Here is a 25,934-nt window from a genome sequence, read left to right on the forward strand (position 1 = left end):
CTCCTCCACGGACTGCCACACTTCCCTCCCGAGCTCCCACGGTCCCGTTCCACCGTAAGCCCACTACTCTAACCCAGTCCAGATGTGTTTTCCCCGCTTCCCGGCTCCCTAGTAATCATCTCCCCTTTTTATTGCAGCCTCCCGCCGTCCCGATCCCGGCTTCCTCGTGTCATTTTTCCCCCCGGGTTTTTAGTTTTTGTTTTGCTCCCTAGTTTCCCCGGGTCGCCTTTTGTTGTTATAATAAAGTGTTTTTCTGTTAGCTCGGAGTCTGCGCCTGGATCCTTTCGTGCCCGCGCACCACGGCCCGTGACATTACTGATGCACCACACATATAACCATCTAAGCAAGTCACAATGTGAACATTAGTACTTATAGTTCAGTAAGAATGTATGTGGCTGGGAGACAAGTGATCTCTAATGTGTAACAGTAGAGAAACACAAGTTATAGTATATAGTGACAACCACTGAATTAAATACAACTGTATATATAAGTAGTAATAGCAAAATTGTGAAAATATTCCTAAAATATTCCTCTGTTACAGCAGAAATAACTTAAACGTAATGTGTGGGAATTTAATTGTATCTGTGTTGTTATGTTGGGTAGATCATCATAACAGTTTGAGGACTATTATATTTTGGGCTATTATATTTAGGATCAGTACTGGGACTGTATACATATGGGTCTAAACTTGTGGTCCAGCTTTGTGCCAACAATCTTTGCTATTTTTATCTAGGCTGAACAAGTAAAAATAGTAAAATAAACTGGCGTGCAGAGAGCATGGAAATCAGAGAATGAGGTAAACTGCCAGCTTGTTAAGAATGTTAAATATGATTAGAAAAATAGCTGCCAAATATATACAAAATTCAGTCTCATTTAGAGCTCAAATGGACAGAACACCTCATAATTACATTCACTTATCTTCCATCCATCTACAGTAAATTATTTTGGTGTGAAATAAAAAAAAATGGGTGTGGGTGGGACAGTGCCAAGTTTAGAACTGCTCCCTCACAGCGAGGAAGTCGTGGGTTCGAATTCACAGGCTGCGTGGAGCTTGCATGTTCACCCAGGCAGGGCTCTCTCCAGGTACCAGCTAACTGGTGATTCGATATTATCTGTGTGTGTGTTGGGCCCCATCATAGACAGGCTGTCACATCTCACCCTATGACTGCCAGGGTCCCCCTGTGACCCTGAATTGGATAAAAGGAAAACGGATGGGAGTTGTGTACATGACACAAGAAAAAACAAAAACCCATGTAGCCATGACATGCTCATGACATGTACAAGAAGAAACCCTTAATGGAGTCCCTCAGCTATCTGAGTGCTTCTTTTGTTTGCAAGATTCTGACTGGAGAATGAAAATAGTTCCTACATAAAAGGTTTGTGGATTTTCTGGAGTAACTGGGTCATGATTTCTGGAAAAAAGACATTGTTGCTGAGTTGAGTTTTTTAAATCCAAAAGAGATTCTGAGCTCTGGGTAGCTCAAACAAAAACACTAGATGAAGGCATGAAACAGCATTACAGGCCACAGAGGAAAAACATATGTGAATTAGATTTTTGGGTGAACTGCCCCTTTAACAGTCAATCTGTATACTACACTTATCTTGTCTGGAAAGGCACAGTGTGCAGAATTTTAATGTTGTTATGGATTATATTATTTTAAGCATTCTGGTGCCACGAGCATTTGATTTGTACAGACTTATGCTCTCTTACTGGCTGTCATTCTTGGGGCTTCAGCTCAATACCACCAAAGCAGGATTTTATATATATATTAGTTGGCTTAAAAACACATCTTCTGCTGTTTTAACTAGACCAAACATGACACACTTCTCCAAGATAATATTAACTGTTAACAAATACTGATCCCACGCAGTATTTGCTACAGTTCTTGCCAGTCCCACAAATTCAAAGCCTCAAAGCAGGAAAATCTTCAGGCTCCGTCTATAAGGAGCTCCAAATAATGTGCCATCCCCTAAATGCAACTCTATATTTTCCAGTCAGATTTTCCACATCGTCATGCCATATGTGTGACATACATGTGCAATAACACAATTATCTGAGATTTAAACTTAAAGATTATTTCAAAAAAGAAATAAAGACTTATGCTGAATAATGAAGTACACATGATCCCCCAAAGAAAAAGTAGTAAGCTATAACCTGCATATTGTATATAGTGTACAATACCAGCACGAACAGAAATCAATTGTAATGTATTAGAAAACAAGCTAAGCTTGAATCAATGCTGTACAATCACCGGACACTGCATTAGATCCATCTTCCTAGTACCAGGTTCTTCATGGCACAGGTTCAACAAGGTGCTGGAAACAATTCCTCGGAGAGTTTGGTCCATACTGACACAATAGCATCACACAGTTACTACAGATTGGTTGGCTGCACGAATAAAAAGATGTCCACCACAGGTAGGTTGTGGTGTTTAAACAATGCTGCTTTTGCACTAAACGGCTCAAAGTGTGCAAGAAAATATCCTCCACTTTCACGTTTTCATGCCAGATCACCTGAATGCTGCAGCAGAAATTCAGACTCCTCAAACCAGTTTTTCCAGTCTTCCATTGTCCAAATTTGGTGAGTTTGTGCAAACTTAGGCCTCAGTTCTGAGTTCTTAATTGACAGAAGCGGCACCCAGTGGAGTTTTCTGCTGATTTAGCCTGTCTGCTTCAAGGTGCGATGTGTTGTGTGTTCAGAGATGCTCGTTTGTATACCTTGTTTGTTACGAATGGTTATTTAGAGCCACAAAAATTTCAGCAATTGTCTCAAAATTTCATCTTGAAAATTGATGATAGTGTCATAAATTGCAGGGACAAGGTAAAAACTTGGGCGTGTGGTTCGACATGGTGCTCTCCTTCGAGTCTCATGTAAAAGAGATAACAAAGACTGGCGTTTATCATTTGAGGAACATAGCCAGAATCAGACAAGTTTTGTCAAGCGACACTGCAGAGGTTCTTGTCCATGCATTTGTGTCTTCACGTATTGATTATTGTAATGCTCTTCTTTCTGGGCTACCAAAGAAACGTTTTAGAGGTCTACAGATGGTGCAAAATGCAGCTGCTCGCATTTTAACAAGAACTGGGAAATTTGAGCACATTACCCCTGTACTGAGATCTCTTCATTGGCTACCTTGTCAGGTTCGAGCAGATTTTAAGGTCCTGCTGCTCACCGACAAGGCTTTAAACGGATTGGCACCTTCATACCTCTCCGACCTTTTACACCTTTACAATCTACAGTCTACGATCTCAGGACTCTGGCCTTCTAAAGGTTTCTAGAGCCCGAAAAAAGACAATTGGAGAGCGTGCTTTTTCTTTTCGTTTCTGTGGAACAACCTCCCTCAAGATATTAGGCAGGCATGCTCTGAGGAAGTTGAAGACACATTTGTTCACCCTATCTTACATGTCTTAATTCTATGGCTTTTAGTTTTTAAATTTTTACTGTTTTTTACTTGTATTGCTATGTATCGCTTTTATTATTTTATTTATCTCTTTAGTTTCAAATAGTTGTACAGCACTTTGTTTGAAAGTGCTTATTAATATTATTATTATTATTATTATTATTATTATTATTATTATTAGTAGTAGTAGTAGTAGTAGTAGTAGTAGTAGTAGTAGTAGTAGTAGTAGTAGTATTACTATTGTTGCCTTCCTTTATTGAAGCCATTTGGTCATTTTCACCCAGAAAGCTACTGGTCACTGGACAGTTGCTCTTTTTGGACCATGCTCTGAAAAACCCTAAAAACCCTGGTTGTGTGGGAAAATCCCAGTATATCAGCAGCTCCTGAAATACTAGGGCTAACGTGTCTGGCACCAACAACCATGCCAAAGTCAAAGCCAATTAAATCACGTTTCTTCCCCTTTCTGGTGTTCAATTTGAAGTTCAGGCATACCTACAAAGTAGCTGTATACTTGTGATTTCCATCAAAGCATGAAATTGAGTTTCAAGTACACAATAATAATTAGATTTTCCAAATTCATACAATAAAATGTAGCAGCAAAACCCTGAGTATTGTTTTAATTGATATAAGAACGAGACACAAACAACACTTTGCAAAGGAGGGCTGCAAAAGTTAGGTCCGAATGAGCAAGTGCCTGCTGTCGAACAAGCCCACTGCCAGCAACAAACTGAAACACGGTCTCACCTTTGGCCCCCAGACTACAAGACCACCTGGGTCAACAGAACACAAGCACGACCCTGAAACACGGCCGCAGCCTGATGAGAGAAATCATCAACAGAGGCAAACAAACTCAGCTGCTCTTCCAAATGCTGGCTATAAATACCACAGGATCTTTAGCATTCTGCACCGCGGCAAAGAGAGAGTATCAAAGATCAATAATTTATGCAAGCAAGAGAAAGTTGTCAGATCCCACAATGCCGGCGCACAGAGCTAAAGCATGCAGCTTGTTTACAGAGCCATCTCAGAGAAGGATGCCACTGATTAATCAGCACCTGACAGCCATGTTGAAGAGAAAAGGAAAATTTTGTTGAACAGGGAAAAATATCATCATAAGACTGAACAAGCACTTTTTTCCCATACATGTTTAAAAGAAAGTGAGGAAAACAGACAGGGAGAATGATAGACTGTATTTGTGAATTTTGCAACAGCTAACAGAGTTTTGATGAAATGTAGGGTGGCTGCCAACAGCAGTGGCACTGATTCACACGCCGTTTTCTGTTTCTTCTTTTTTCAGAAAGATCCTGGATGCCCACCAGATATCTACTGAGCATCTAAGGCACTAATGACTGCTGCCTTTCACCATTATTCGCCGAGGAGTGTATGTGAATGTGCTAAATATTTACCGTTTACTTAAAGCTGCCTTGGTTTATGCTTTTTGACCACTCAGAGGTGAAAGAACAAAATAAAAACCCACAATGATGGTTGATATGGTGGCAAATAATTGCCTATCTACATAGTCAGGAGTGAGGCTCATTTATGTGGCGTGATATTATAAAATATCATTATAATATTTAAAAAATACTTTTCCATTTGTTTTGGTCGACACCATCTCAAAATATCTGACACTTAAGCCTCTAGTTAGCTTTGTCAAACTGTTATACCCTCTACTTTTGACTACCTCCCAGCCAGGAGGTCACTTAAATAACACCGTAAACACTGTTTCAGTTCTCATTTCACCACATCACCAGATCCTAGACTCCTCTACCCAGTTATTCAAGGTCAAGCCCTTCCTGTGCACCGATCTGTTTGCTAAACTTCTTACCCACTTTCATTTTTGTCCACAGACAAAAATTTCCAGTTGCTGCCAAACTCCAGCCACTTATCCACCTCTGCTCTGGAGCTGCACTGATCTCCTGGTTCCACAGATTAATCTTCCTGGCTTCACTAAACTCGTCTCCTCTGGTCAATCCACAAGCTGCCACTTTGAACCTTTCCCCCCGGCTCTCTTGGTTTCCTCTGTTATAAAGACACTCTGTAAACAATCTGAATTCTTATTAAGCTTGTAAATAGATGATTCTTTGTTTCTGCACCCTACCTGTTTTCACAGTTCTGCATTTAGGTATTCTGTCTAGCCTAAAGACATATGTTTGCTGTTGCTCTTGTTGTTTTTGGAGTGTTTTTGTTTCAACTCATTGAAAGGCATTTAAAAATGAAAAATCATCTTTTTAAACCTAGAATGAGGTTTGTCCATTAATTCAGTGTGCTGTAATGGCCACTTGTGGTCACAGATTGTTTTTCTCCAAAATTTACATCAGCAGCTTATTAAAATTGGGCTGTGTTTTTCTGCCTTATGATTTGCGTTCCTCCTCTGAAGCAAAGTTAATTGCTCCTTTTGGGAAAATGCAGTTGAACTTTAACCCTTAATCCTTGAAAAATAGGATATGAGAGCGTCCTAATTTGCAGTGGAAATATGCAGAAATGTCAGCAAATTTTGTATTTTTATTTTTTCAGAATAATTCGGGGCCGAATGTTTTGGGAATTTGATTTGATAAGACTCACGAGCTCTATATAAAATGGTAGATTAATTTAAGCACAACCATCTTTTAATGTCATCCCCAAAGAACTGCCCAGTATGACCAGAATTGTCTCTTCCCAACCTCTGGGAGCTGCCCTCTGTAGGTTTCCACCGCCCTTGCTGTTTAATCAAAATGAGGGTCGATTTCTAGAGTTCAAGGCTGCGATGATCTCACAGCTCCCAGCTGGTTCAATTTAAAATGAGTCGACAATACAGACTCATTTTGGCCCAGAGAGCCAACACTGAAACAGAGCTGATGTCTCTCCTCCTCCTCCTCCTCCGCTCTGTGTCACTGGCCTCATCCTGAGAGAGAGCACCATCCATCACAACTCCCAGTCTCCACTGACACTTCTCACTTAGGCTGAGGGATGATGCTACAAACAGAATGCCGGCACTCACGATTGAGTATACTTCTTAATGCTTATTAAAGGGTAAAACGTATTCATTTGAGCTCTAAGCTAAACTACATTTGTCATAATAACACAGTTTAATCAATAACATTGTATTGATCGCTGCTTATAATTACATTTATTATTAATTTTTCTCCAACATATTAACATTTTAATTGTTCTTGAGGACATAAAGTATAACTCTATCATTTTTTAGCATTATTTAATATTTATATATAAGTCCTCTTTGTTCATTGATGTTTGAACCTCACCTCGTCTTTGCATTTGCAGTTTTCATGCTGAGGGTGGCTTACATTTTACCCTTTAACAAACCATATTCACTAGTGATTGGTACCATTCTGACTGCGCGCTCTCTACATCTTCAAATTTTTGAGTTAAGTGTCCTGTTACTTTCTGTTCTATTTTGAAGCAATCGTTCTATGTATGACTCTCTCACATTATTATGAACTTCTTTTCATTGAGGTTTGGAGGTATTTGTTTATGCACAGCTCTCTGGACTGCCCAAATCATCACCCCTCTGCCACCAAGCTTGACAGTTAGCATGACAATTTTAGTTTTCACCAAATGTGGCACTGTGCACTACATCTCCATTTGGCCTTGTGTGTCCAAAGGACATTTCTCTAGAAATGTTTTTGTTTGTCCAGACGTCACTTTGCACACCTAAGCCATGTTGTGATGTTCTTCTTAGAGAAAAGAAGTCAACGCTGCCACTGTATTTATACGTTACACATTAATGAAGGGTGCTGTGAGTGTGACTACAAACAAAGTGTCACTCTGTGACAGGATGGGAATTGAGAGGGGGGTGTTTGCGAGAGGCCCCGTGCCTTTCTTTAATTATGTCTCCCAGTTCCACTGTTGTTGAGAGATCTGGGTCAGATAATGAATTTTTCTTGACTTTTTTTTTTCTTTTTAAATTTATAGACCTGACCTGCAATCTCTGTCGACAAACCAGACAAAACCTAAGTGTGGGTCTCTCAGAATTAATGATCCCTGTCTAAAGAGCATGTAAGGGGAGCTGTGTCCATGTACAAGGGGCAGCTAGAGGAGCTTTCTGCAGGCGGGAATCTATCCAGGTCAGCTTTCAACCAAAATGCATTCATAACAGTTCCTTTCAAAAAGTGCAGACACTGCGTTTGCTTTTTTTTTGCTTCACTCAGGTAACAGCAGAATAAAACACAAACTTTTATTGCCAGGGTCACAGGAAGAAAACCCCATTGTTTGTGTAAACCACACAGCCTGTGTGCCCTCCCCTCTGCTGCTGTAATATTTCCAAGCATTCAACAGTGCACCATAATAGAATACAACATGAAAAATTCCAGTTTTATCATAGAACCAACATGACCCTGCTAAAGCTATTCTAAATATATAATTTCAAGAGGACTGCTTCCAAAGAATTGAAATGTTCCCGCTGGAGGAATTTGTACAGTTAACAGCTAAAGGGTGACATGTTTTTCTCAGTAAAGAGTTGAGACAGAGCAAAGTTCCTGCAAACATTAGTGCAGGTAAATAAATGACAGATGACTGGAGCAGGTAATGGACTGACCTTTTGACTAATTGTTTGTGTAAAAGAGTCTGTGTGGACCTACTGACACAGGTTCCTTTTGAAATAAGTATGAGTATAAAAGACAGCTTTAAAAAGGGTTTACTTGTTTTAAGTATTAACTTGGAACTTTAGAGAGAAGCTTTCTTGGCTGGCCAGTATTATAGGTCACCTGTAAAATTCAATAGGTGAGACGGTGTCTTACCCCGGGGCCTTGAGGAGATTCTGGAGGAGAAGCTGGTGGAATGCGTTTCCGATCTAGAAAAAAGAAAAACAAACGCACAACAAAGAAGATAAAGGCATTCAACCTAGAAACGTACACATCTGTAAAAGCCTTCCACTTCTACGACGTATTCATGCTGAAGTCTTCATTATTCATCTGGAAATGTGCTAACAGCTCCAGTTCATTGTTTAACAAGGTTAATTAACAACATTGTAATATCTTCCACATGCTTTCTGCACCTGGTAGCACAGTTCATTTTATAGTTTGGTTAGACATTCAGTGGAATATTAGCTTGTGAGAGGGAATAGAAGTTGACTGCAAAATGCCACCTTTGTAATTGCTTTCCTGATGATTGGATTTGCGGTGAGCTGACATCTTGAGGTATAAAAAAATACACTGTGATAATGTTTACTCAGTGCAGTGCACAGTGGAGTATATAACCGCGCAGAGCACTGGAATACCTAACTATTTACAGACCTAGCAAATCTATCCAATTTCACACAGATAAGGAGGTGAGTTGGATTTAAATTTCACACTGACTTTAAAGTCTGACAATGCTTCCTGAGATTTTTGGTTCGTAGCCATGGTAATACTGAAATGAAAGGTTCTCTAGCATCCCTTTGTCCTCCCTCTCCCTCACGCTGTCTCGCTCTCCGTGCTGGGCTTGACTGGCCTTTTGGAAATTGCTTCGGTTTGCCTGGGGTGTCTTAGTGTAGCTCCCATCTGTTCGGACTACGTGCACACAGAGTGGACATGGTGCTGCACTGGCTGGCTCTGTTTCACAAATGTGCTCTGGCATGCCCCCCCACCCCCACCCCCTCTGGCAGCCATTTTGTTTTTAGGGCTTTCTCACTGTTTTTACTTCTCGAGCCCACGGAGAGTGTGTATCACCTCATTAGCTGGACTAATGTGCAATTAGCCATTTATTTGTGATCCCTCAGAGGCCTTCTCGACAGATGAGTGAACTACCACATGTGCGGCTGGTGAATTCAGACACCTTTACGAGCAGTAAAGTTATACAGCTACGTAAGGACGACGGTCCATTAAAATTAATTTAAGAACATCTGCGTCTAACCAGCCAGATATGCTCCCTGATCTTCTTCTTAGCTCATCAGTATCAACAGGGAGCGATGCATGATGGTCACGTAAACGACAAGGAATTAAGCGACTAAATTATAGATTAATAAAAGCGTACAGACTTCAGAATTTCCAACATTGTAATGCAAAGTCAGCATGTACCGTATGAGTTAAAGAATCCTTCTGAGATCAGGTTCTTTCTGACATGAATGCATCAATAACAGCGAATTTCAGATGGAGGGTGCATTTAAATTAGCTATCTCCAGTTTAAAGCATCCTTTCTGGCATATGTTTAAATCCATGCAAATGCAGTCTTGGAAAAAAAACAAAGTTGAGGATGATCAAGTTGCCTAAATCAAAGAATGGCAGTGATTCATGGTCTCATTCTCCTCTGAACACCAGCCCAAATCATTCAAGCTTCTTGGGCAACCCTCTGAAGACGCGCGAACACTGATTAAAATGTCATTACTGACAATGCGCACTGCCAGAAGCTTTCTCTACACACCGATGAAGTAGACCCCTGATCAACCGCATTCTTGTCTCAAAAGTTAACAGCATCATTAGGAAGGTAAATCATCGAGCATACAGCCTGGGTCCACTCAAGTTTTTTCTGCTGTCACCGGGATTGAGTGGCTGTATGCAGTGTTTACTACACTTTTTTAATCAATTCACTGGCAGACACAGAGCAAATCAGCAGTTTGTGTTTCAATAAGAGATGCAGGCAGTGGCACATCATTTATCTTTGGCTGCGTGCAGGATGTGGAATATTTAATCAGAACTTTGTTTCAGTGGGAGGCCTCCAAAGCTCAGGGTTCAGCAGTTATTTTTAGAGTATCGTGGAACATCCGTGCTTAATTGGAAAAGATTTAAAAAATTAAAAAAAAGAAGAAGAAGCTTCTGCTGGAGAAATCCAACAGCATCCACTGATAACCCCCTACCAATGTGACAAATAAGGGGCACGGTTCAGACTTAATTTTACACTCTTCATCGTAATGCTTACGGAAAGCAAAGAAGAGCCAATATGCATGGCTGATATGTTCTTTCTGGAAAAATGTTTTTCAAAGCTTTACCACAAAAACCTCAACAAAGAGAGTCCCACAGTAAGAGTATCTTACCGTTACTTATTGCTTATTATGAATCACGAATATGTTTTTTAGCACCACTTTGATATTCTTTACCCCGATATCCATCACATCTACTTTTTGAATGTCTGCAGAAGTTGAGTTGCTGAAAAAGCACAAAGACAGTGTGCACTGTCTAAACACAGGCTTTCATTAAAATCAATCATCAGTCATATGTTTTCACTTGATAGCTGTGGAGCTTGTTCTTGAACTGTGAATTGTGTCTTACTGCAAAATATTAAAGAATAATTCCAGTTTAAACATTAAACAGTTTCACCACATTCAGCAGCTTTAACAATATTACAAACCACCAACAATATTTTGGTAATATGCAATATTCTTGTAGAAGCAATCATCCTGAAACGCCTCTGGGCACTTATTTGAGCAGTTATTTTGAGTCACTATATTTATTAAATTTAATTTCCCAGTCCGTGAACTGCCACCTTATTTTTGTGAAGGGCTTTGTGTGTCCACATGATCTTATGAGCTGCGTAGTCTGGGGCAATGTATTCCTTGTAGGGCCTCCTAAAACAAACTGGTCCTGGGTGAGCGGCTAGACTAAGATCAATTAAAAAAACACTAAACAAACAAACAAAACAAAAATTGAGGGACATGGAATTTCCACTCTGAGAGCAGATGTAAGATGATTTTGCAAAGTAATGCAGGTTTAATATCAGAGAGGCCCTAATGGACAGCCAACGTCTTCACCAATCCCTTTAGGTGTATCCTTTATTCCCCCCAGACTCCAATCATAAAGTATATTGATCACGTAGAGAGCAGGTGGCTCTATTGAGATAACATGTGCACAAGACAGGCTAGTTCGATGCCTGTTGCTTCAAAGTTTGGCTGATTGCAAACAGGTGCCGTTGCACTATTGAAGTGCACCCAACCTATAAACACACGCATGCACAGAAATCAGACTACACTCTTTCCATTTTAAAAAATTATAGATGTAAGCAGTGAATAGCCTTTTATGTCTTTTTGTGGAGGAAAAGTCTTTGTATGAGCTTTCCAATTAATGTGTGCTTAAAAAGCCATTATGAATTACATAATGATATTTACCCTGTGAAGGTGATGAAGGTGATCTTCTCTGGCGAGGCACGTCTACCTGTTTTATCCTCAGGGATGGCTTTGGGCTGGATGCCTTCCTTTCCAGGCTGGATGACAGCCAAAATTTGATCATATCCTTTGCTTCTGAGACCTCCTTGAGAGAAGGAAGTTTCAGACATTTCAACAAAAAAAATAAAAACAATACAAAAAACAGAATGAAGAGTTCAGATTCTGCAGGGAAACGAATGAAAAAGCTGACAGAAGAAAGAAGACGTGATAGTGACATGCAGTTATTTCCAAACACCCAAGCAGTGTTGCAATCCTCTGCAAGGTGTGAAAAGTTAAGTCATATTAGGACGACTTGGGCACCCTTTGAAATTTTTGATACCGTCACCAAAACAATGTCACTTGCAGACAGCTGCCTACATCCATGCTATAAAATATCATGCAGAATTTCAGAGCAGAGCCTTCAGGGATGATAGAACCTGACCTTGAACGGTACTGTACGGGGGCCTAGCATGAAACCCAAGTGCGAATGTAGATGATGTGAAAGCTTTTGAATTCAGGGAAGCAGTGTTGTGAGTATTGAAGGCTGCTGAAAAACCTCGTCTAAACACCTTTCAGTGGATTCTTCACATTTTAGTCTTTCGACAAAAGCATTCTTCTGTGCCATTGTATTACCTGAGCTGTGCCTGGAGCTGAGATTGGTGCAGGGCTCTGAGCTTTGGCAGACACCTCTGTGCTATAGACCATGGCTCCATGAGGGTTTGGCTTTGCACCTCCTTGCAATACAAGCTGTATCTCTTCCCCCTTCCACTCAGCTGGCTCCTGGAAGGGACACCAAATCCCCCAACGAAGGCTATGCAAGAAAGCAGCGCGGGATGTAGAGGTAGCAGATAGCTGTGTGATGGAAAACGACAGAAGAATAGGGAATTCAGACATTGATATGATGATCTCGCAAAAAGAAACCAGTGATTAAACTGTTGTAAAAACTAAACTGAATGTAGTCTTTTCTCTTTCATCAAACTGAATAATTACAATCTTTTACAGTGTTTAACTGTGATCAATTGATAACGTTATTTAATTTATAAAGCAGAGCATTAACAGTCTCCAAGTACGACCAAAGAACAAAAACATAATTTAATTTGCCAACTTGTAAATCCTTATCTCTAATCACAAAAATGAACTGCAAGAGGCCTTAAAACTGTGTGGCATGGTGGTGCTTGTCGTTAGCACTGAGCATTCTCTAAATCCCACATCGCATACACGGTTTGGAAGCAGCTTTGCTGTGTTTGAACATGATTTACAATCAGTACCGCTGAGGCTCTACTTCAGCCGTCCCAGGAAAAGTAAAAAAACATTCTGCTTTAAATCATCCACAGAGAGACTCAGTGGTTTTGCTGAATTGATTAATAAGCTGGTCAGCCTCAGACGATTGTAATCAATCATAGGCAGGACAGGACAGAATACACAACAAGCCTACTAGCCCCACACTGCTCCAAGACAAAGCCGGCCATGTAATAGTTTGCTGAATGCTTCAAATTCCACTGAGAATAGTTCTTTAATGTAACACCATAATCTGGCACTATAGAAAATCAGTCATAAAAGTAGTGTCTTTATTCTAAATGTCATACAGTACCTGTTAGTGGTACAATAGAATACAATTATCCATGCAATGTGTTGTGGAGATTTTAGCTAATTTTGTGCCATATAATCTACAAACTAATCTAAAACCACTCTTGCAAAGGTCAACTAAAAAAAAGTAATGATATTCAGAGTGTGATGGTTTCAGTTCTTTCTTCATTCTATATAAAAAGTTAAGTCCGATCGTCTGGAAAGGTAGGAGAGCAAAGCAGAACTGCTTTTCCATAAAGTCACTTTTTACTTCAGTATATAAAAGGAGAGCAGCCAAAAGGTTAAAAGAGTCTTCACCATGATAGATCCAGTCAAAAATTCACTAGACAGAACATATCTTACCTAGTACCACAGAGGCTATTCCAGATGGGAGCAGCATTTGTGTAATTGTGTTTCTGTTTCCTGTTTGCCACTAAAGTTCAAGATGTTCATTCACAATCCAGTACCATCTTTCAGCAGAGTTCCCAATTACACATCATGTTATCGTATGGCCTTGTAGGCCTTATGGAACTTTCCCAGATTTAAAAATAAAAGCAGGATGGGCACCAGTTGGGCTGATGGGGTGAGCAGGTGCTGCAAGGCTGAAATGCAGCAACCTGGGTCAGAGTCCAACCCAAACCCCCTCTGCTGGGTATCTGCTGCCAGCCTTTCTCCCGGCTTTCCTGTTCGCTCTCCACTATCTAACAAAGGCAAAAGGCCCAAATAAATGCAGGGCCATACTGATTATGTTCTTGATAGGCTCTCCAGGCTTTCTATTTGTAGTAAAACCATTTTCTTTAAGCATAAATAACATTATGCTCCACAATCCATGTTATGGCATTTGCTGTTTAACACACTAAACTAACAGCAGCAGCAGGAGCTACCTGATAACAGTCACCACAACCAGCTGGCGTATACAAATTCGGATACAGTTTCTGTTGAGATTCAACTCCTAACAATTGCTGTAGTTATCTTTTAGCCTCAAGAGTGGATGTTGCAATCACTTGTAAATCTTGAACTTACCAATCAGGACACTGTTTAATCAGTGATATTGTCAAAAACTCAGATTGTCTGTAAATAAATAATTATTTTAGTCACTCAATCCACTTAAAATCATACAGGACTCTCTAGTGGGACTGTAGCCAGATTAGACACTGGCATTAACAGTAAGTGGACACTTTCTCTCTAAATAGGATGTGATACAGATAAACACTGGTTGGAAGTTCATCCATTTCAAGCACGCCTAGGGTAGAGCACGCAAACACAGGAATTAATCCCAGTGCTCTGAAAAATAGGGATGTCGTGTAATCGACAGGCACATCTCTAAATCAGTTAAGACATTTTAGATGAAATGTATAGTGGGAGAAGATGAGTATATATGTGTTGTGACATCCTTCTTGATTTCACTGAAATAAAACATAGTTTTTATCAGACATTTTTCACTGAAAAGATAAAAACAAACGAACGCCCACATTCATAAAATTCTACTTTCATAATATCAACGAAAGATTCAGAAGAAGAACGAACGAAGACTTTTCGGTGCGATATCACATTTCTATTTAAATGAAAGAGAAAGGGGTGATTGTCACAGCAATGACTGCATGCTATTTAATTAGCTGCCAGTTTCCACCACAATTAATATACCTACAAATCCAATATGGCATGATGAAACACCATCTAAGGTGAATGAAAAGCAAGACTGGTGCATTTCTGTGCCCTGCTTTCTTAAATAAATTGTGATCTGTGTGGTCATGGTTATTGTAGTATCTTTTGTTGACCAAGCCATCTACCACGGTGTCCCTCCTTGAGAGATTTTTCTTACAGCACCGCGGTGCACTGACCTTTGCAAAAGAGGTCCTTGTCATGTAAGCTTAAACTTAGATCATTTTGTTCTATTCCTGTGAAAAATAACCAGTGCACTCTTTGTTTTTCTGTTGAGGGCTGCTTCAAAATGACAGTTTACTATGAATTATGCAAAGTAATTTCACTGCCCAGTTAACAAAGCCCAAAGTGAAGTGTTCAGATAGCTTAATGGAGCTGACATTTTGAATACTACAAGTGAAAGTGCACTGCAGCAGGGACTTCGTGTGGTAAAGGTGTAAAGGTTAAATTCATGTCAGCTCCCTGCTTGACAGCAAATTTGAATATTCGCTTTTTATAATATACAATAGACGAACACCTAATCCTGCAGTGTTTATTAAGTTCTTCGACTGCCGTTTACTTCCTTTTATACTGACAAACCAACCTTCGGACTTTGTGTTTGGTTTTTGTGTTTGGGCTGAGATACCTGCCAATTTCACACTCATGTAAACACTATGGTTGTCGCTTGTGTGACACTTTAGAGGGAATTAAGCAGGAGAGTACCCAGTCCTGCCATTAAAGGTCTGTTATTCCATCTAAGAAACTCTTTAAAGCCTCACATATCTCAAGTGGCCAAAGTTGCTGATCAATACTCCGTTCTTCTTGAAAGGGAGCCAGTTTCAGACTATAATTTTACCCTCTAGTAGCACAGACATTAACAACAAATTTTTTAACTTCAGAACTATATGGCAGACATAAAACAGATAGCACTGTATTCCCCCTTCAGGCATTGCCTGTTTTTCTATTTCATGGGGGTTGAATTAATAGGATGCTTTATATGAAATGTTAAATCAAACAAGTCTATTTTCAAAGCGATGATTTTGTTCAAATGAGTAGACTAGAGAAAGATCATTTTATGGCACAGGGAGTAGCCAGTAAAAATTGCAAGGCAATTTATCTAATGTGTCTCTTTTTTTCTTTTTTTTTCGTACTTTGTGTCTGTAACGTCTCTGTGCTCCGTGCAGAACATGAGGGAAAGAACAAAATGAGTGTCTCGCACATGACCCAACGCTCACTTCTTGTATTATTCAGTGAATATATTGCAGGAGTGATTCGGGAGCAAAAACGCTGGCCGAGCTCTGAGAGAATGAGAGAGACAAAAGACCAATCAGGGGGTCTTTTCTATAGGGACGCCTACAGCCTTGGAAAAAAAGAAGAAGCTTTTATCTGTCCAAAACTCAATGCTTATCACACTTTCAGTCTTCCAATCATAGGAAACTGAGCCCATGTTCAGAATTGCACCAAGTAGCTGAATGGGAATCTAAAAGGAATGAGAAGTGAGCTAAACACCCATCAAAGTTACAAATATGAAGTTATTAAAGGTCAAAGTGGAGGCGTTTGGGGTTTTTCTTGCCTTTTCTTCTTTTGGCAGGTTTACAAAAACAGAATTCTGCGATTACAACAATGGCAACGAAAGATATCACACCAAGAAATAATTCTCTTTGAGACGCAAAGTGTGAATCACTGTCACGGTTTCAGTACAGCGGTTTTAAAATGCTTCAGGACAGCGCGATCTACATATGAACTGCAAAAAAAATTAAATAATAAAGCACCAAAAGCGTGGGGTGGCAAACAATAGGACTGAGGGGATCTCAAAGGGACTCTTGAGGTTTGAGTAAACAAACAGGATAATAGTTCCACTCAAAGCCAGGCAGAAAAATTCACAATATGCATGTAATCCTTCTATAGAAACAGTCATCAGAATTCAAAAGGCAGGAGCTTAAGCGCTACAATATTCATTTCCGTGATTACACGACAGCCGAGATCAATGGCACATCTACATGCAGGTGTAAGGGCTTTAACGGTATCGTGGTAAGAGCACAGCACCGTAGGAGGCAGTCAGCTGACGCATTTGTGTTAAGGGCCTCTGGTGAGAAAGTTGGTGAGAGGGTCAGACGAATCGACTTATTCCACCACAGTGTGTCAGTGAGACTTAATCAATCGCAAAGCCTGCTGGTGACAGCAGAGAGACATCAAATCAATTGCATTATATTTCACTGGCAATAAAGTATGACTCTTTGCACTCGCGCCGTTTTGGGGAGGAAACATTTGAATTAATCAAAAGAATTTGTCATTTGAATTGAAAGTTGTTTTTCCACATGTTCGCTGTTGTGCCGGTCACTATGTCGGACAAGGCAGAATGATCAATAGCCAATTTCCCCAAAGTGTGATTACACCGTTGATTTGAGCGTTAAAGGCTACATTTAAAATAAGAGCCATTAACTTTCACTCAGAGAGCAACCCTGCACTTGTTTCAATAGTGCACTGGGGAGGGGGGAAAAAATAGAAACAAAAGCCTGAGGCAAAACCAGAGAAGCGGCAAACTTTTTCATAAAGTTGCACTGAGAAAAAAAAAAAAAAAACAATAACAGCAATGTCACCGCACACATAATTGCTCCAACTGGTAAAGTGTTTTCTAAGGGAAGAATCCATCAACCTTGTTTAGAAGTGCAAAACATAACGCTGCAGCATTTCTAGACAAATAAGTGTGTCTGTTCTCAAACATAATACAGAGTGGAAACAAAGATCTCACGTCTGTAACCCGGAGCAAGAAAAGTAATCATCAAACTTTTGGGGGACACCGAGGAGAAGACAGGAAGAAGGAAATTATTATAAAGGTGACAGAAGGCGAGTTTTGCACATCAAAGAGAGCTGAAAACGCATATCCCAGCAGACAAGAAGAACTGGAGGAACAGACACTTACCAGTGCAATTTACTACAACTTATTAACTCAGAAAAAGTAAGAACATATAAAAAGGGGCTGGGGAAAGCCACCGTTAATTTAAGGAATAACCACCAAGTCAGACTGGCTCCTGTTGTGCCTGTTTAAGTTTTCTTAATGTGCCCAAATATGAAGGAGCCAAGTTTGCGATACGCCGAGATAAAGCAGTAAGCAGAAACATATTTTTGGAAAAGCTCAAAGAAAAATGGCAAGACACTCATCGACTCGGGGCTTTCTAGAGAATGGCAGGAATTAATCCTAAATTAGGGGGATGTGAGCATTGATGAGAGACAAAGTCTGACAGTTATTACCATTACCGCAGTCTGTTGGGCTGTTCGAGTCATTATTTCAGCCAAGACCCTGTGACAGGCACCGGCCCACAGCTCCCGCTACTTATTCTCTACAATGAGAAGCCCTGAAGGAAGTGAGAGAACATGCACAGAGATCATTAACTTAAGAGCACTAAACCACTCACATTTTCATCCATCTGTACAAGTAGTCCAAATGAACCCAGCAGGCTTCTGTGCTCTACTCAGCTCACCAAGGCCAAATCAAGCTTGGGAAGGAATTGTGTTCCTTTTCAGCTCTCGCTGTTGACAGGCACAACTTCAAGGAGGTGTTCATGATAGTCACTCAGGCTCAGGCCAATTTGCCGTGGACATGCATGTCTTTTATTCGAGCTTTGATGTTCGACAGTACACACCGATAGACATAGCTCTGACGGTTAAGCGTTTGACTCGCTCAATTTTATTCTGGAATGTTTTTTTGAAAAGAAGCATAGTGAAACGCTTAAACCCATTAGCAGATATTTTGCTGGCTTTTAGGAAAATTATAGTTTAGGGACAGACCAAATGCTCAGGATGGAGGTTTTTTATCCTCGCTCTAGCAGTTTTACAGACGTTACCATCACTTGGCTGGTCCGCCGCTTTGGACCAGCCTCATTAAGTGATGGACCATTTGAGTTTTGTTTTTTTCACAGTGAGGGGGTGCAAAAACATCCATAAGACAAACTCAACTCATGACATATGCCTTACTAAATTCTGGCGAGTGGAAACATAATCAGTAGTTTTCTTATTTAAAATAATACAGATACATTTAACCGACAGCGACAATATGAAGTGCTTCAGATGATTATCAATCCCTCATCAAAGCATCAGATCACTCGTACCTCTTTGCATGAAAATTCAAATCACCAAAAGATAATCGTAATACGATAAGCTGATATAATCACTCGCTGAAAGTTAATGACACCGCGTGCGCGTGAGAGTTTACGCCAAGCAAATACCTTTTCCAAAACAAACCTGTCGACATGATATCTCAAAATTAATCGTGTAATATTTTTCGTCTCCAGTGCACTGATACACTGATATACTGCAGACTCAGATTTGTCTAATCTGCCCTAGTTGTGATGAGCTGTATGCAACAGTGGAGAGGAAAAGCTAAATTAGACTTTTCTACAGCTGCTTGGGGTTCAAATGTCTCTGAAATGCTACTGACTTCTTTATGCAACTGCTATTTTAAATGAAAATCAAGTCTGGACTGAATCTCATCTACATTTAAATCCCCCCCCCCCCCAAAATAAATAAATAAAAATAAATAAATAAAACAGCCCCAGTCTGAGCAGGCCATTCACAAGAAAACCATTAGATGAGCAAACATCATCACCAATGCCTCTCTGGCTGCCAGGGCCCTGCATCCGTCTGGAGAAGGATGGCACTGCTGGCAGGCACTGACAGGGTAAGACTCACTCTGGGCCAATCGCAGGGGGAGATTGATGCACTTCTCACTGGGGGGAGAACTGACATTCATTTTAATTAGGCGGGCGAAATATTGTCTCTGCGGCACGCAGCCTTACTTGCCTCAGCTTCACATTTGGAAGGAAGGGGGCGGGGGCCCGGGGAGCAATGCCCTCAGAATAGGCCACCGATGCGCTAAATATATCACTTTTAAATCCTGATGACATTACTTTGCTTAAGATGTTTGATTAACATTTAATTAACATTTGTATGACATTTCAGATCAGTAGCAAACAAATATATAACCGGTTTCATTGAGGGAGCGGGCCACACCAAGAGGGAGGTCTCCACCCTCCCGTTATGTAATGCCAGCAGACCGGAAGAACTGCGACCAAGGGAGGGGCTCGTGAGTTCACAGAGCGGTGTTACAGTAAAGAAGATGTTCTGATAAGCATTTGATTGGGAAGAGCTTCGCAAGATACTTTTCATTCAGCAAACATCATTAAAGCCTGCAGGGGCCCACAAAAACCACTCAACACACACACGCACACTCAAAAGCACACAAACAGCTACTTAAGGGAAATACCTGTCGGTGAGCCAATTAAAACCCAAATAAGATCCTCTGTGGCACAGAGGAGAAGTTCTACACCATCACGTTTAATAAACCCAGCCACAACCTATGTCACTGCTTTCTGCTCCACATACTGTTTATCCTCCATCCCCTGGCAGTGACAACCGAGACAGAGAGAAGAATAAAAAGATCATTAAGAGAGTGATATTTATTATAGCTCAGCTAATGGAAGGATTGTCAAATACCAAACGCGACACATGCCCGCGTAAGACTCTGAACCACAATTACTAAGCCATCAGTCAAGTGTGTATTGGCTCATTCAATATATTAACAGTAGAGTTTTTAATATGCTGCCGGAGGAGCAGCTTACTATTTCCTTATGTTGATGTTCTAATTAGCACAATAAACAGAGCGACTTCAGCTCTTGTCGAGGCACAGAGACAAGGCGGAACTGCACCTGTGACAACACAGCAGGCCTGTCAAGCCTCGGATTGCTGAACACGTTGAATCAGTCTGCGTGGGGTTATGGTGAAAGCGATACTCCACATATCAGTGGAAAAAGCAAGAAGAGGAAAGAGCAAAGAACTTGTTAACCCCCATTTTCCAACCAACCAACTTGTATACTACATACAGTAGTAATCAACACTTCTTACAAGCAAAGGGCTGCTTCATTTTGTGGGTTTACATGTTATTTTCAAAGGAAAAGTCTGGCTCACAAGCAACACATCTACTTCCCCGCAGACATCAAGTGCATAACACCACTCAACAGGGTTCTCCTTTTAAAACGGCAGATGAAAAATAGAGAGGGTCAACCAACCCATGAAACTAACATTAGATTCATTTACAAGCTGAACACAGCAAATATAACCCACTAGCAACAGTTGTCATTTCAGGCAAAACAATGTAATAGCTTCTGGCAAGAGGGGAGATGATTTCCTCACCACTGTCTGAAACAGTTGCTAAAGGAGAGCTTAGTGAGCAGTCAATTGTGGGAACACGGCAATGCTTGAGTAAAAACAGAACAAAATGTTCCTGGGATGAACAATAATGGGCTGCCAAAACACCTCCAGAAGGGCTGGGATTTTCAGTTTTGTTAAAGAAAAATGGAAAAAAACACAAAGTGACCGTGACACATATTTCCACAGCACTAATTTACCAAGACATGAGCAGAGTCACATATTACTCACAATTTTGCTTTGTTAAGTTTCAACTCTACTGTTTAGCAAAGGCTCCCATAATGCACTGAGTGTTTATCCTTCAATCACCTGTTTTTACTCTGTTTTATTCATCACTCTGCATTTAATCATTAGGAACAGATTATCTTTTTTCCGGTCTTCGCAGCAAATGTCCACCACTCCCTGAGCTTTCTTCCTGTTTAAACAGAGTTTTTCCTTCCCACTGTGACCAAGTGCTTGCTCAGAGGAGGTCAGCTGATTGGTGGGGTTTTCGCTGTGATGACTGTTGTGATTTGGTCCCATATGTGCAAAATTGAATTGAATTAACAATCTTCAGCACAATTCTAAATGATTTGCTTCATTTCAGTATAATACTAGTATACTGCATTAGTGTACATGCGGTTTATTGCAGACTTTAATCGTCTCTATAGCAGGATGTTCTGACAACTCCCTGCGCAGATCTCTCTGTACAGTTCAGGATACAGGAAATTGTTAATTTCTCCATGAGCTCTGTATCCACTGTAGTCATCAGTCTCATTTATTTGGAAATTGCTCTCTGTCACTTCTCTGACAGCTAACAGATGTATTAGGATTGTAGTTTTAAATTAAACCACAGCCAGCAAATAATGCAACATTCACAAACGTCGCCCGACCCCAACTCTGTTTCTTTCATATGACCATGTTTTCTTTAAATTGGAATGTTGCTTTAAATAGCATGTAAGACATAGGCACGCTGCCAAATTCAGACCTGCGTCTGCATACATCTGCGTGAGAGCTCAGGAAAGGGCAAAACAGAGTACATTTAAAGGTCATGCATTAATGGTCACACTTCCTCCCACGCTCAGTAATCAACTGTGCCACTCACTGAATGCAGTCAGGGTCAAAGGTGGCACAACCTGAAAATGTGATGCAGGTGACACTTTTATCACTGGTTGCAAGCAGGCCCAGTTACTCGAGCTGAGATCCCATTTCAGTACATGACACATAGCACAACTGTCAAAACCCTCTTTCAGCAACACAAGTTTGCTGCTGCGAAACAGCTTGGGAGAGTCACCAATTACTGTTCCGAGGATGTGATTCACTTTTGACACTCTCTCAGAAGCATAGCAGTGGTTAGTGAGAGGATGAAACCAAGTAGCTCTCTTAAAATGTCCCTCCCTTCCCTTCTGTCGATCTATCCATTTTGCTTTCCATCTTTCTTTAGGCTGCGACCTACGAGCAGTCACTCATTCCCTGTGTCAGTGTTTTGGATGGCTGTAGCTGTCAAATTCCCCGACAAATTGTTTCCTGGCAAAAGGACAAAGCCACGAGGGCCAGCAGAGCCTTCTTCACTGATTTCCTCCGGACTACCCACACCACCCCCAACCTACACCCCCACACCCATTAGCGATGAGCTAGTGCTTGTCAGCAGAAGAAGGCGGACAACAATAAGCCCCATCGTCTTGCATTAAGCTTTACGTAACTGTATTACATGGCTCAATAGATGAGTACTGCTGCGCTAACGGTAGCTGAGGAGAGGCAGCAATCAGCAAGCAGGAGCAGGGGCAGAGATGTCTCAGATGAAGTTACGGCGGGGCTAAATTGGTGCTGACAGAAAACAATTAGGAGAGGCGTCATTGCCTCGCATCAGTTGTCAGTGACCCGAGTATTCGCACAGTGAGCAAACCGCTGCCTATGGAAGGCATTCACTTAAACTTTTAAGTGCATAACTAAAAGCATGATGTGCTATGTTGAATAGTACATCATGAATAGATTTTTTTTTCCACTTCTTATATAGAGCATGTGAAGGAGCTGAGAAAGGAGCAATCACAAACGTTGAAAAATTTTTACAAGGCTGGCATGAAACTGCGCGCATTTGTTTGTGTTGGCATAAACTTACCTTACTCACCTTCTATTGTAAGTGTAAGGCCTTCTCATTTTACCATAAAAACAAAAGTTCTTGACACCAATACAGTATTGGGTTTATATGTCATGTAAGTGGGATAAAAGTGTAACCTCTGATGATGTTCCAGGATAGTTTCTGGCACTGGCTGTGAATAGTCTTGACCTTTACTTTGTTCACTAACTGCTTGGTTTACACATATAAGTAAGTCTGAAATGCTGCACAATAAGGTCGTGGGCACTGACATAAATCGATGGATTTAGTTCAAACCATTTAATAAGTAAAAAAGTCTGTGCCAGAGAAAAGTAAATCCTCTAAATATTTTGTGATCAAACCCCATATTAAGAGCACCAAACAGCAAAAGCACTGTATCACACTGTGATGAAAGCAGAAACATCAGAGGGCAGCAACTGAAACAAATTAAGCCAACAATTATCAGCACGGACACTGCAAAAGGTAGGAGAGGACTTTTTCAACATTCTACAAAAGTTGAAGAAGTGTCAAGCGGCAGCTTTTACCTTGAAACCCTCTTAAATCTCTCATTATCTCTCACATCATTGGAGTAGGTATTAGTTTATGCTAAAAATGCCACATTTCGTCCAAGAAATCAATGACATGCATACATAAGCAATTAAAGTAAAAACATAGTAAGAGATGGAGGAAAATAAGGTTACCTTCATCTTAATATTTTGTAGCATCATAATTACTGAGCAAGGCAGTGAGCAGAGCAACTAACTGCAACTCTTAAGCACTGCTGTCTTTTTCTCCCCCCCCCGAGTTTCTTCGACATTAAGCGAAACAATATGGAGAAGTGTGTTAAAATGGACATAGAAGGACACAGTTCCCCTGTATTCACCCAATCAAAGTACAGGCACTTTGCGGTGTGACGGGCAGCATAGTACAATGGTGTCAAAAGGATAAGAGAGAATGAAATAGCAAAACACAGAGCTAGCAAGTAAAAGGACTGTGGGCACGGTGTGTGTGTGGTGGCAAAGAAAAGTTGATTATTTGAAGTTCATTGACCCCAGATATCCTCTGAGAACAGCCTATCAGACAAATTCCCAGTTCCTCTCCTTTCCCCAGCCTCCTTCATTTAAATCGTTATCTCCATCCCTCTGACTGCTAAGGAGCATAAAAAAGGGTGCTCAAAGGCTCTCAGAGAGAGAAAGAGAGTGAGAGAGAGTGCATGGCAGTGGGAGAGCAGGCAAAAAATAGAGAGAGAGAGAAAAAAGGAGCCCGATCATAGCCAAAATCAAAAATACCAAAGAGGATAAGTGACGACACTGCATGATGTTCTTTCTTCATAACCAAAGGCGATAAGGGCAATGCAATTTTTTTTAAAAAAGGAGGCCATCCTTGTTCTTTGTCTTACTGTGAGAAGCAGACTGGCTTTCAACACAGCAAGGATGAGACATGTAGGCAGTCTCAGAGCACCAGGTGATTGCCTCTGTATTGCAGCGGTAATGTCTTGCAAGAGAAGGGATTTCAACAAAATTGTTTTACAGTTTTCACCCACCTCATCCCCCTCAGAATACATCAAAAGATATAATTTTATTTAATCAAAGGGAAAAAACAGTAAGGCAGACTGGCATGTTGCTGCCATGCAAGCACAGCTCTGTAGCGGATGAAACTCTTTTCAAGCTGCACTACACAGCACCATCTAGTGTCAGCATAGGCATTAAAAGATCGGATTCAAAGGAAGTAGCAGGATGTCCATACATAACTCAAAAGACAAATCCACACATGCAACAAACAGAGCGCTTCAGGAATGTAACACCCACTGCCCCCAAACTTTACAACAAAGCTACTGTATTATTGTTATTGCTGAATCGATGAACATTATTCTGCAAAAACACTGCAATATACTTCAGTTTATTAACAATTTTATGTCAGTTTCTACATCTTTCCTACAGTACTCAGTTATCCTGTAATTCTATTAAACAGATGGACTTTCATTTTATTCTAATGCATATAATATACCATCTAATATATTGTATAACTAATATGTATACTTAAATTTAGCATCTCAGGTTATCTACAGTGCGGTGAAAAAACCTGTCTTTCTATTTTGAAACAAACTTTCTTGTCATTTTTTTTAGCTGCTTTAACACCCATTTTCAATCCAGAGCTTGTACCTGACCATTTTGAGAGGTTATTGCTTTGTTGTGTTTGCTTATTAAGCCACTTACCACTGACCCATGAATCACTCAAGCATAAAAAAGGCACCTAATTCAAGGGAGGATCCAGTCTTTTGTCTACACGTAACAGACACCTCAGCAAAGAACAATTTTGAACTTAAGGGCTTTGTTAGAAAAAGTATGAAAGAATCTCAATGATAACACAGTTTTACAAATAGCATTCGTTGACCAACAAGGTGATTCCCTAAATACCATTAGCCAAAAGCCTGGCATCTCTCAACACAGCCTGCATGTGTCCTTATGTGTGAGTACACACATACTAACTTAAGCCACTGATTTTCAAACACCACCAGAGTTATACTAGCGCTTGAAAAATCTTACAAGAGGTTGGGGCGGCAATCACACATGAACCCTCCCATTTGTTGTTCTCAAGTGGTGTCAAGTAAGGTCTTAAATAATCAGGCCCCATCTTATCTTAATGACCTTGTAGTATCATATCACCCTATTAGAGCACTTCGCTCTTGCTCTGCAGGCCTACTTGTTGTTCCTAGAGTATTTAAAAGTAGAATGGGAGGGAGAGCCTTCAGTTTTCAGGCCCCTCTTCTGTGGAACCAGCTTCCAGTTTGGATTTGGGAGACAGACACTATCTCTACTTTCAAGATTAGGCTTAAAACTTTCCTTTTTGCTAAAGCATATAGTGTCATGATCCTGCGACCATGACTCGGTGACTTTGTGTTTGTGTTCTTTATTGTTATTACTTTCATTATTATTCATGGCTGTTTTGGGATGGTTTGTGTTTTGGGATTTTAGATACTGGGTTTTGGGTTTGTGCTCCCTCT

At 40.5% G+C, this 25,934-nt stretch overlaps 1 protein-coding gene across 3 annotated transcripts in view; it reads right to left on the reverse strand.

The window, feature by feature from the left end:
• nphp4 (nephronophthisis 4) overlaps nucleotides 1-25,934 on the reverse strand; it is a gene marked incomplete in the record, with an annotated part of 192,717 nt that overhangs the window by 86,023 nt on the left and 80,760 nt on the right. For all 3 annotated transcript variants that reach the window (XM_042221036.1, XM_042221035.1, XM_042221037.1), the window contains 3 exon segments: nucleotides 8,132-8,184; nucleotides 11,410-11,551; nucleotides 12,079-12,297. In XM_042221036.1, coding sequence (XP_042076970.1) covers nucleotides 8,132-8,184; nucleotides 11,410-11,551; nucleotides 12,079-12,297 — 414 coding nt within the window.

Source organism: Haplochromis burtoni, unplaced genomic scaffold (assembly GCF_018398535.1).
Source record: "Haplochromis burtoni strain Fernald_Lab_line unplaced genomic scaffold, NCSU_Asbu1 Contig_60, whole genome shotgun sequence".
Lineage (NCBI taxonomy): Eukaryota > Metazoa > Chordata > Actinopteri > Cichliformes > Cichlidae > Haplochromis > Haplochromis burtoni.